At 38.5% G+C, this 13,357-nt stretch overlaps 1 protein-coding gene across 8 annotated transcripts in view; it reads right to left on the reverse strand.

Moving 5' to 3' along the window:
• Positions 1-13,357, reverse strand: part of LOC117243392 (potassium voltage-gated channel subfamily H member 6) — a 142,404-nt gene that overhangs the window by 67,592 nt on the left and 61,455 nt on the right. For 7 of the 8 annotated variants that reach the window (XM_033510831.1, XM_033510838.1, XM_033510835.1 and 4 more), the window contains exons 5-9: positions 8,304-8,490; positions 5,379-5,547; positions 2,913-2,981; positions 529-650; positions 48-128 (exon numbers count right to left, since the gene is read on the reverse strand). In XM_033510831.1, the coding sequence (XP_033366722.1) occupies positions 48-128; positions 529-650; positions 2,913-2,981; positions 5,379-5,547; positions 8,304-8,490 (628 nt within the window). The remainder of the gene's footprint in view (positions 1-47; positions 129-528; positions 651-2,912; positions 2,982-5,378; positions 5,548-8,303; positions 8,491-13,357) is intronic. The other variant, XM_033510833.1, reaches the window with a different exon arrangement.

The raw sequence follows: 13,357 nt of genomic DNA on the forward strand, positions 1-13,357 counted from the left end.
AAGAGACATAGAAAACCCACAGGAATTTGCGGCGAAACGTGGCTTACCTGGGCTACCTTTTCCCCCATGTTCGACGTGTGCATGGCTCCTTGGAAGTATTTCGCAGATCCATTGTCCTGCAAGGAAAACTGGAACACGAAATATGGGGGTTGAGATTGAAAATTGTATTTTCCAAAAAAACTATATTTGTATTTACTTCAAAAGCGTTATTGGTTTTTAACTTTTGAAGACTATCGCGTGTGAAGTTTCACTCTATGTGAATTTTGCCTTAATATTATCCATCTGTGATAACATCATCGAAATTTTTATTATTGTTTTTTATCATTTGAAGACTGCAGAGAGAGAGAGAGAGAGAGAGAAATATTTCCTACGTTTCACAGAGGAGAGGTTTTAAAATTCAGTACATTGTCAATCGATCTGAAATTGTCTTTTGGAATTATCACAGTTGCCTTTTTTTTGTTTTAAAGTTGAACATGGTCTTCAAAAGTTAATTGAAAAATTAAGAAAGTGATCAAATGATTTACTCACTTTGTGTTTGATGGAATCGGGTCCTATCTGGCTGAGGGATGGCGACTTCCGGTCTTTGGTCCGCCATTTTTGCAAGTCACTTTCGGACGCAACACCAGGAAAGATTTTCGAATGTTTAGTTGCTAGAAACACAAATTCACGCGTCAGACGTTGCAACTCATTTCGGTCTACTTCATATTCATTATCCTATTATATCGTTACAAAACTATACGTGTGAAATACAGGCTCGATTAAATCAAAACTATCCAACGTGTCTCGTAAACTTATTGATAACGTGACAAATCTGGCGTACTAACGTATATTCGCGCGATTAATTTGCCAAACTTCGGTGCACAATACACTTTCTTCTGTTTTATAAAAGCTTTCGAGGCGCAGAAAATAAAGTAAAAGGAAAAATAATAGAAAAATCGATCGATTTGAACGTCAATGAAACGAACTATACACAGAGGGAGAGAGAGCCAGAGAGAGAGAGAGAGAGAGAGAAGGAGAGCGAGATCTGAAGGAAAGAAATATGGCGTGAATTGAACTCGCTGATCGATGCACGATGTTTCGTCTGAGCAAGTCTGTTACAAACACCAATTACAACCACACGCACTAAATCTAATTGTAAAATATAAAAATACGTGATGTACGGATGCACACAGAGATAATTTCGAAAATCGACGACTATTTTACAAAAATAACGATTCCAACAAATGGTTCAATACAAGATGTGGACTAAAAAAAGAAAATGATGGCCAATGTAGAGTTCACAGTGGCTCATGATAGCATTCGTTTTATACGAAATATTTCCAAGTTTCATTTGTACTGTAATGAGACCCGATTATCATGATTATATCGGTAAACTTTGAAACAAATCTGAGGATGTACATGAAAACCGTTAGATATACAGTGCAAGTATATAAGTTAGTAGGAATCACATTATTCATAATTATTAATATACCTCAATACTCAGAAGGAGCATCTTTGATTCCACATCGTACCAATATGATTAACGATAGTCGTGTCTCGTTGCAATGCTAATGAAATTTCAAACTGTTTTATATAACACTCGATACATGCATTAAAGTCTTCTGTGATAATTATTGGACTGCTTCGATGAGCCACCGTATGTACTGTGTAGGTAGGAAAAGAAAAAAGAAAAGATGAAAAAACCAAACAACGATAAAACCGAGCCTATATCTCGATCTAAAAGCGGTTAAGACAGTGTGTTCGTTAACGGGTTAGTCAATTCGCACTAGAAGCTGCATACCTGTGAAAAAAAGATCGTTTAAATGTTTGTAAAAGACCGTGTAATTATTTTTAAAGATGACAATGCGATAATTGCTACGCTCAAATATTATGTATATTTATTTATAACATTTGTATATATATATATGTAATATAGATATACACAGAAGATAAGGAAAGTATGGGTATCGTATTCTGTTGATGATTTTTACAATGAATATCGTGGTGATTTGTTGTTTATTTTCGGATATGCTCTCCTAGACCGTTTCCACAAATATCTAGAGAAACTCTCCCCGGAAAGAGATTAAACGATTATTTTGTAATGAATGAGAAGAGACGAGAAGGGATATGAAGCCGTGTGTAGAGAAAATAATTCAGCCAATTGTCTTGCTCCATCGCGAACAAGTAAGCGTTAAACTAACAAAATTCGTCTCCCATGCTTCGGTCAGCCTTGCGTACTCGATAGATTCTCCCGACAGTCCCGTTCTCGACACAGGGATTTATCTGGACCAACAGTATTTCCAGGTTCACCCTCGACCGCCGACGACGACGCCTCGCCACTTTTCGTACTCGTACGGTTTTGGTGGAGCTCGTAACGAAAGACTTACGCGTCTCCATGGAACCACGCGCGTGATCCTCCGCGAGAATGATTACTTTCACGTTAGAGAGAAGCTTGTTCCAGACGAGGGTGGACTACATTCCAGGACGCGGGAGTACAAAATGGCTGACCGAGCGATGCTACGGTGCTCGTCTTGTAAATAGTAACGGCAGAAAGATACGAAAGAGAAAGAAAGACACAGAGAGACAGGAGAGGATAAAAGAAGCAGGGCGAAGGATAGGAAGGTGACGCGTTTGTTAGAGAAAGAGAGAGCTTCACGGGTATACGAGACATATATATATGTATATATATAACAGAGAGAATGTAAACGAGTAGTTGAATGGTATATAGATGGTGGAGGCAGTATAAAAAATAGGCCTATGAAAGCTCAATCGGACAACGGTTACGTTATCTCTGGAAAAAGCTCATGACCAAAAAAAGAAAAAGCCGCAAGCGCTTGGTAAGTTGTAAAAGGGGTGCAAACTCGTCCGGCGCTCGGTCGGTTAAAAAGAAAAAACCAAAGGGGTAGCAGACAGGCTGCACCATCCTGTTTTACCTTCCGTGAGATTATCGACTGTCGCTGGCCGTCGTTCGAGGGTGACGTGTTCGCTCCCTCGGCCCGCTACTAAAATACGTTCACTGTGGTTTGACTTTTGGATTTTACAGTTTTCCTATTTTGTTTCGTAATCGAGGGTTTTACTTATAGTTTCGATGGCCTGATCCGGAAAAGGAGGGCCACACGCGAGGAAATTTGGAGAAAAAACGGGAAATGATCGACGACAAACACGCGGCTCTTCCTCCGATCTTCACTCCGGGGGTAGTAACAGGGGGTTGCACTCGGTCAACAGGCGCCAACTCGCGTCGTTTTACCGAGGCACTACTCGGCCGCCGCGGATCTTTCGACTTCCGAGCTTTTCTCGATCGTTGACAGATAGCGAAGTGGCGTCAATCCAACCTTTCTTTCATTTTTTGTTACAATTTTAGGGTGATTTAAAGCGAACTATGTATATAATAGAGAATTTATTGATAATATTGTCTAAATTTTAAGATATCTCGTTATAATATTGACTTACGGTCGCATAAGTATTTGTCCATTTACCACGCTCGAGTTTTTCAACATATTATGATGTCTCGATCGATTCGTTGTTCTTGTATAACAATTACTGATTCATAGAAATGTTATCTTCTTCTATATCGATAAAGAGTAACTTCTGTGCTTTTGATTTTAATTTTATGAACATATAATGGCTTCAAAAATTATATTCGTGCATCAAAAATATTAAATTTTGTATCCTTTAGTAGCGCTTCCATATGACTACACAAATTTGACATTATGAGAATGGAACATAGAGAGGAGTGAAAAAAAGCATCATTGGCAAATAAAATTATATACAAATACTTTTGTAGTCATTACATGTATATGCTGTTCATCAATTTGCCTGTATGTTAATGTAGTGTTAATTGGATGAATACTTATGGCCTACTCATGTCATAAAGTTTGAAATTTCACATTTAATATTATTTTGTCCAGACATAATCAATTATGAAGCACGGATAATGTAGGGACTATAAATTCTTGTAAGGAAGCATCGTGACGAACGGGAGCGATAATTCCGTCACGTGAAAGCTTCGGCTCGCAAACGGAGAGACACGCGCGGCCACTATCTGTCAACATTCGCGACACGAAACATCGCATGCGGCAGTATTATGTTCTACATCGTTAATTGCAATTTCGCCGCAATAGCTACGCGTACATCCGCATTCGAGGCGTTTAAACCATAGACAGGCTCGGTGGAAACTTTGATCTGTTGCCAAAGCGAAAAGACGAGCCGAAATAATGGACAGTAGCTCACGAAGGTATCGGAACACTTTTATCACAAAAAATTTTCATGTTCATGTTATATGTGTTACATGAGACATTTTGAAATTTTATTAGCTCCGTAATGAGATAAGACTATCATGCTCGTATTGGTAATATTTGAAACCAATTTGAAAACGTACATAGAAATTACAAGATACTTATTGGAAAGATGATTATTATTGCATTATCGCGCAATTTAATAAAAAAAATAAGTATACAGCGTACGTGGTCATTTTAAACATATAATAAGTGTTAAGCATGAATATTGCATATCCCATTGAAAATTGAGGCCTCTCAATAAATATTTTTGCGGGATTTTTGTATTTATGAGAAATAACAAAATTTTTAAATACACAAAACGAATACATAAAACGTACATAATCCGCGAAAATATGTATGATATTCGAGGTACAATATTTTTAATAATATCTAGTGGGTAAAATAAATATTAGCTGCGATCCTATTTCTTTAACATTATTCATAGAAATATGAATTGACATAAATATCCGTAGTATACCTATTAATATAATCGATAATTAATCGTTTAAATACTTTCATGATCTCTGCAAGATATATACTCCCAGGAAATAACTCGTAACTTCTATACTTATTTTAAAATTCACCAATACGATTATGATAGTTACAATAAATCTTACAATGCAGAAGGCAAATATTCTCCATTTACACTTACGTGCATTCATGGGAACTTAGCCCTGTTTATCATCGTCATGTATATTAATAAAGGTGACATATAGGTATACAAGAATGTTTCATATAAAACACGTATAATATATTCATAAAAGAATTCTGTGAGTGTTCGAATATTTTCATGAATAACTGTACACTCTCGACGATTCGTCGAGACTTTCGTCGCACGATCTACTCGTTCCATATTACAACGAGCGTCGAGATCGTGGTTGGAAAGCAAAGTCGGTGTCGCTTCTCTTCCGTTCGCAGAACGATAGGGTAACACTATGGAGCGAATGCAACACCTAGAGAAATATTCTGATCGGCTGTCGAGAAAAGGAAGCCGCCGTTCCACAGAAAAAGCTCGAGCTGATACGTCAAGAGGCAACCCACGAAATACCGAGAAAAAAAAAGATACGAAAAACAGAAGGAGCGAACGAGCAACCGGAGGAAATCGGACGTGTGGTTACTTACAAACGCTGCAGGTGAGGCTGCGACACGGCGCCCTCGTCGTTTCCGGTTTCACCGCCCTCCTCGAGATCGCGTCCAAACTGGCTGCGTGCGACACGCTTCGAGAAGGTCCCTCGGCGCCTCCAGCCGACGAGAAGTTCGCCCCCTCCCAAATTCCGGATTTTTGGGACACCTGAAAATGCCAATAACAGTCCGTACAAAATTGTATATTTAATGTTCTAAGTCTGTAACATTTGAATTAATGAAACAAATTGTATTCGTTAAATGCCTTCATAGTGGAGATAATTAATTAATAATTTAAAGACATTTACGGACATAATTCCGTTATTACGTTAAATGCTGTGATATTTCATACTTCACAAGTTTGACTTTATCTGTGCCAGAAACCAAAATTGAGTTTTAAGATGTTGGAACTTGGCTCGAACGACTTAACTGATAATTAATTAACTGACTCAAGTAACCCTATCTTGCTACACTATTGCATATGACGTTGCGTATTCTTGCAAGAGCTGAAAATACGAATAACGTTGTATTACAAATCTGAATCTTGTGCAGCTACTACCGAGTCCAAGCTATGTACCCTTGACTCGGACTTCCGTTTCACGTGACAGCCGGCTGGAATATCGTTAGCATCGCGTACACTCCTGCGACACGATCGATACCGGACGTGTTTTGAAGCGGGTGCACGCGATCAGGCTGAATTTACCCAGGGTTCGGCGAGGGGCTGGGGCTGAGGGCACTTCGGGGTTGAGGGCATGGTTTAAGGCTAAGGCTTGTTCACGATGGCGGAAGATATTGAGAGAAGCGATGCCGGAACATTGTTATAAATGATGCGGATTCTTTCAATCTGTACACGAAACAAAATGTAGCGAGCTCTGCCTGTGATGTATATAAACATGAATATCATAATATTTTTCTAGGAATTCCTTCGTCATGAAGTTTTTGTAGTTTATCACCGAGAAAACTGTTTGACATAGGATCCTAGTTTGGAATTATGAAACGTATAAATGTCGATCGACTTAAAATAAAGTTAACGAAGATCGGAGAAGAAGATGGTGTAACAATAACGAAATGTAAAAGTAATACATAGGGAATGTTGTTGGCGAAATCAGAGATTGGATTTTTATCCACGTGCGAAACAATATATCTTGTGTTTTATCAGAAATGGATATGCATATTATATCATTTTCCTAGAAAATTTATTATTACGGAGTTCTTCTACTTCGCCACAAAAGAAACTATTACTTTAAGCGTTATTTTACTTGGGAATTTGCTTTTTGCATAAAACTCGATCGACTTAATAACGATCGAGAAAAAGGATCGTTCAAGGGTTACGATACTACGTAGCAACTTAGTCTTAAATTACAAAATACAAATAAGCACGATCAGTGTAAGCTGGCGTTAACAAAAATTGAAGGAGAAAACGATGCAAGGGTAATGAAGTACAAAAGTAATGTACTGGAAGTTGGGAAGCTCAGGGACTGAATTACAATTCATAAATAAAACAAAATATCGCAGGTTTTACCATCAAGCGTTTAGATTTAACTATGCACGTAACACGATTTTCCTAGAGATTTCTTTTCCAACAATTTCCCCGTCGTAATTCTACTGTGTGTCATCAAAAACTGTAGTTTACTTTTAAATTATGAAATTCATGAATATTTGGAACAAAGTGTTAAGAAAAATTGGAATATTTAAATTAAGGGGATGATTTAAGGATGATGGGATGTAAAAATAATGTGGAAGAAGTGTCGTTGACGAGTCTCTAAAATTCGAGGATGCTCGTGGGAATGGACAATATTCCCGATATGTTCCGGTGATTCAGTTAACTCGGTTCGATGGCGCGACCAACGTCCATTACCTCCGACCATCCGGGGGATGCTTGTGAAATTGAAATGGATGGAAGGAGTAGGCGCGATGGGTGGTTTCGTCCCTGATGCTTCGAATGACACTACACGCGCACCAATTGTATGACTTACAAAAGTGGGGGAAGGGGTGGCGTGAATGGCCTGGCAGCAATTTCGATGAAACTTTATAGACTTGAAGAACAGCCAAAAATAGTAGAATATTTTTTATTTGCGGCAACTCAAATTCAAGGGATGAAATAACCGTCCAAAGTTCGGACCCTTAAGAGCTAACTCGGGAACAGTTACAGATAGAAAAAAAGTTCTGTTAATGTTGTAGAGACTCCTTCGCTCAGACATCTTCAGCTGGACCCCTTCAATCAGACTGAGGATAAGGATTTAGGTGAAGGTTCAGATGGAAGTTTGGGTGAAGGTTTAGACGGAGAGTTAAATGGAGGTTTAGATTTAGATGGAGGTTTAGGCGAATGTTAGACCGACATGATTTTTTTTATACATTTTTAAAAATTATTTGTTCACTCTATTTTCTTCTAACGTGTTAAAAAGCATTTAATTTTCGTTAACAAAATTATTTTCCATATGTAACCGTTTGTGAGCTAGCTTTAAGGGGGCTAATTCTGGAGGGTGATTTCACTCTTTAAACGTGAATTATCGCAGTTAAAAGAGATATGGATTTGCTACTACTACTACTGGCTGTTCTTCAAACCTACAAAGCTTCATCCAAAGGAGCCGGACCGTTCGCGACCTTCCTGGCAAGGTATGCGCCTATTAGGCCGACCTTTGCATGGTGCTATACCTTGCATTTCGTGTTGCATGAGGCGGCAAGCGGTTCGTTTTTACACGTGCCTTGGAATCTGTCGTGCTTTTGACTTCGTTTCCTAGATATTGTTATTCTCTCATTCCAGCAATATCTTATTTTTATATATATTAATGCACGTATATGCATGAAACTTGATTACTGTCGTAAATAGAAAAAAAGCCATGACTTTGAAAATTTCAAATAAGAAACTCTGCGTTCCTTTTTTGGTTTTTGCGGGTATTCCTAAGGATTTTTTTCTTTACTTACATCGCTGACCCCTTCGGGACTGGCAATCGGCGCGGTTGTGCTGGGCTGTGCAACGTTTGCGGTTGCTGCAGACGTTGCACCACCATTGTTGCTCCCAGTTGGCGGGGGTGGAAGAGCAGGCGGGGGTGTGCCAGTCCTCCCGGGACCCCAAGATTCCATCATTGTAGGTGAACCACATGTTAGTGGGCTGCGAAATATAGAGGATAGTTCCATTAGATGAATAGCGCACGTTGAACTCGATCGACCATTAAGAGATACTAAAAATATTTTTTCCAAAACGAATATTTCCTGTCGCTTCAACCGATGCAACAATTATCAAAGACATACAGTTGCTTACGAGAGCATTTGTACATCCATCGTAGAAGACATTATATATAACATTTTGAAACTTTATTGGTACTGTGATCAGAAACCATTATCATGATTATACTGGAAAGCAATCTGAGAATGTGTCTAGAACGATGCCAGAGAAATTTCAAAATATTTCATACGATAAGAGTATAAGTGTCGAAACACTTTCGTGGACCACCGTAGGAGAAAGGAAATGTTATTTCCACGAACAAAGTGAACAAAATTCCTTCGATACTTTGAAATAGAATAATTTAGGTATCCGTCCGAGCTATATCTTCCAAAGTAGATACAAGTGATATTACCCAGTGAATTCTTCGCACGTAGTTTTCAAAGTTCGATTTTCATCAAAGAAAGGAGAAGTGGGGTAGTCCGAAGTGTCCCTCGAAATTGCTAGCCTTCGAATACCAAACTATCAAGTTACAAAACGATTCTCGTTTTATACCCTTGGATTACTCTTGTAAAAAGAGAGGAATATGATCGAAATAGTCGAGCAGCTTTCTTATCCATAAATACCGACGTCATCCTATGTATTTTCTACACCTACATATTTCCGAGAAGTTCCATTAAAAGGAAATGCGATTCTGGAATCGTCTATAGAGCTGGAACAAAATGCATCCCACGTATTCCTTGGCGCCCAAATCTTCTTTTTTTTAAACGACGTTAATATCTCTCTCTATCTCCCGACCAAACATTCGACTGGCCTCCTACTTCTTCGAAATCTACTTTTTAGAAGCCACGATCGTTGCTTTGCTTGCTAATATCGTCCGTAATGCGCCTTTCCTAACAATAATCGTCGACGGAATGCAGACACATGGAATTCGTGGAATTTACGAAAATATGCTCTTACTTAAAGGATTAGATGGTCAAATTTCTTCTAATTAGAAATTAACACTTGGTCTGTTTTCTGTTATACAGGGTGATCCACTTAACTTTATCCCCTGGAATATCTGGGTTCTTTCTGATAATACTAAAAGAAATGTTTCAGGTGTAAGGATACCGTGAACATGAAAATATCGTTTCGCGTCTTTCCCTACCTTTCATACGTTAAATTTGACAAACTAGGGTCACAGAATTATATAGGAAATATTCCAGGACGACTAAATAATACATAGAAATACATCTACGTAGAAATTGGATTCATCTACCAAATATTGTATCAGACCCTCTACTTTGGATACTTTATATATCTTTGCATACTATATGCATGCTGTAAATTTTTAAAACGTTAAATTTCAGAAAAATGTATAAGCATTCGCTATATATGTATTGATGTGTATTATATCATTATTTCTACCATTCTATTATCATATTATTAATTTTATTATTCCATCCTAGTATTATTGTACTAATATTTCAGTATTATTCTATAAGCTATTTCCTTCAAGATATTTTAAACTGTCTACAAAATATATCGACTGAACATTCAAAGTATTAAAGGAATTAGAATTTCCAGAAGCAGATAAGAATATCGAAACTTCCACAGTAGGATCGTCACAGCTACCAAAACTTTCCTTCGTTTGCAACGCGATAAGGACTCGAAAATTTCCCGGCAAGGACCATCCTTCCATGGAAGTGTCCAACACCTGCAACTTGCTCAACTATCCACAAACTGGGGAAACTTACGCCTACTAGTATATTTTACGCGTTGCATGAGCTGACACGGCAGTTGGAGGTTAACAAAACAAAGTGCAGTCCGTTTACGTTATAGTTCTCACATGCACAAGGGTAACGGAGTTTCCCATTGTGTATCGCGTTGCGGTTCGTCAGTTTTCGTATCGATTGGCAACGTCTGACCTAACACTGACACACTTCACTCGCCAAGTCTGACCTCTGTTCCGTATCGACCATTGCCATAATCTTAGGATTTCTACAATTTATCGCGGAACACTTTCGCCACCGGTCATTTTCGGAATTGGAAGAGGCACACACGTCACCCTTGGTGGCCATCGACTTCGATTATCGAAGTAAGACCTCGTTCTTCTTAAGGAACCGAGCTACGATAACGTTCAAACGTATCCGGACATTTTCTTAGTTTCGACAGGACGCATTTTAATTTCGATTTTACGCATAAGCCGAACAACGACGATTTCTTCGAACGATTACTTCACGATCATCGGAACTACGTCGGACAAAGTACTACAACGTCGTTAAATCGAGTTTTAAAAGGCAGTACGCGGTAATAATATCGACGCTTGTAACTTTTTAATCTGGTAGAGCTACAGTTTTATTGACAAGCTCTATATCTTCAAAATTCTTTAAATTTCTGAATTATAAATTAAATTAAGATCGCAAATTATCCTTGCATTTAGTTTTGGAATTAGATACGCGTTTTTGGTCATCCTGTTGAACACTCAAATAACATTAACAACCCCAACTATGCAGATTGATACGAATTCAGTTAAATTAACACAACAATCGAGCTAATATTATTCATTTTTTACGAATCGTGAAAGATCGATCGCTTACTTTTTTGTAAGACTTTAATCAAGAAGCAAATCTATATTCTTTAACCTTCTCACATTAGAATACATCTACTGAGCAATAAAGAAGCCAGAAAATAAGAGAACTTCATTTATCATATTTTTTCAATGTTATCTTTGTTTGGTTGCATCGTTGACGTCTCAAGGAATGAAATTTCGTGGCAACCTTGATACACTACTACTGGGAACTCTTTTCAATTTACGTCTGACTATCAAAGTCGAAACTTTCGAAAACAGTGCAGAATAAGCAGCACGTTTTTCAAGCGCGCAGCAAGTCGAAATGGATGGCGGCATTTACCAGCGAAACGTCAGCGGAACGTCTCCGATAATTGGCCATGAGAAACAGACGGTAGCTGGAGGAAACAGCGTAGCCGCGTTAACTCGGAAATCATGAAAGACTGTGTTTAATTTGTCGGAAATTCCGGGCGTATGTGTAACATGTATCGACTAGGCTGGTCCGATGTCTGGAAAAATTTCCTGCTAGCAATTGCAAGCCTCCATTCGGAGAGAAGAGATACGGATAGTGGGCTGTATCGGCGTCGTTAGAGCGGGGACAAGTTCAGGGTAGTTTCGTTTGGAACATTTCCAACCATTTCGAACGCGTAATGAGAATTTCCCTCGCGCTACTCGGAACTGTCTTTCGTTCTCTTTTCCCTTTTCCCGCTACGAAACGTCCATCCGCCTGCATATATCAAGAGAGGAAAACAAATCAACCTCCTTTTCCTGGGTAACAGACCAGCGCCACACCGTCTCGCCACCGACATTTTTTGTTTATCGAGGGTTGAAAAGAGGATACGTGTAATTCCGTTTAACGAAATAGCTGTTCGTCGTGTCACGACCGTCTACCCACGTGTTAACGCAAGTGAAAAATTCTGAAAAGAACCTAGATGTACTTTGTCAAAGGTTTGTTAGGCGTTTTAGCTGTAAAAGCGTAGAGGTCTGGGTATTTTGTGAATTACTTGGCAAGAAGGCAATTTCTTTCTTGGCAATTTCTACTTTGCAGAAATTGCTTAATTCCGTTTAAAGAATCCGGATGCCCTCGCAAAGAGTTCGTCGAATTTTTTGACTTAATGGCGCACTTTCGCTATTTGTCTCGACAAAAAGCGTTTTTGTATAAGTTATTTAATCATGTTCTAGGAATGTGGATGCTCTTCACTAAAGTAGAACGAATTTTTGGATATTTTAAGAATTACTTGAGAGAAAGAGTTTGTTAAATTATTTTACAGAGTCGTTACTCTGTGAAAATTGATCATTTTTGATGGATTTTTATTAATCCACGAAGAGTCAGATTCCCGTGACGTTAAATTTGATATAGAACTTTTCGAACAAATTCATACGATTGAAGCTCATTTTTTCGAAGCTGCAGCTGTGAAAGAAAATTTCACAAATTCGTGCAATATGTCTTTCACGTCTTTACTTCTACTTGTAACTCTACGAAATTTCAGGAAATTGAAGTACTTTTTGTATTACAATAAACTGTCCTCTTTTGAATCGCGAAAATCCTTTTTATACATCTCCCTGACTGGTGTAATGATTTTCTACGAGGTATCCATTATTCTAATAATATCTTTTACCTTGACAAAACAATATATACAGCTATTTTGTTTGCACACGTTACATATTATTTCATTGGTCGAGCCTTAATGAATCAATAAATCAATAAATTTCGATAATCAGTATATTGTATGTACATTGTACATAATCTTTATGAAATTCGAAAAAACGGATAAAAGGAAATTTCTTTGGACAGAAAGAATGGTAGCAACGTTCCTTTCATTTCATATTCTTTTGATCCTTTCAAAGTTCTCAATACCCTTGCTTTATGCAAAGGACTGAATTTCCTCGCCACGTCGGAGCCGCGATCGAAATCGCGTTAAAAACACGGTGAATTTTGTCGACGTTTACTGCGACCAGGCAACCCTGACATCGATTCCTCGGTCGCCGTGTTGACAGAGTGATTTCGTAATACAAATAGATCCACATAATGGACTACCGCTTTTTTTTCTTCGCCTCTCCCCTTTCAACCCCGAGTCGTAGCTGGCCGCGCTCTCTTTTCATCGGCGCAACTTTACCTTGCGGCGTTTGCACGCTATTGTTGGGTGGGTTCAAGGAATTTACATGTCTAAAATGTGGTAAATTGCTGTCGTGTACATATTTGCATGGGTCCCTGCTTCAATATGATTCATTATAGTGCGTGGCACGTGCATCTCCGTTTGACAAACT

This window comes from Bombus vosnesenskii, unplaced genomic scaffold (genome assembly GCF_011952255.1).
Source record: "Bombus vosnesenskii isolate JDL3184/JDL3185 unplaced genomic scaffold, Bvos_JDL3184-5_v1.1 scf7180000013265, whole genome shotgun sequence".
Lineage (NCBI taxonomy): Eukaryota > Metazoa > Arthropoda > Insecta > Hymenoptera > Apidae > Bombus > Bombus vosnesenskii.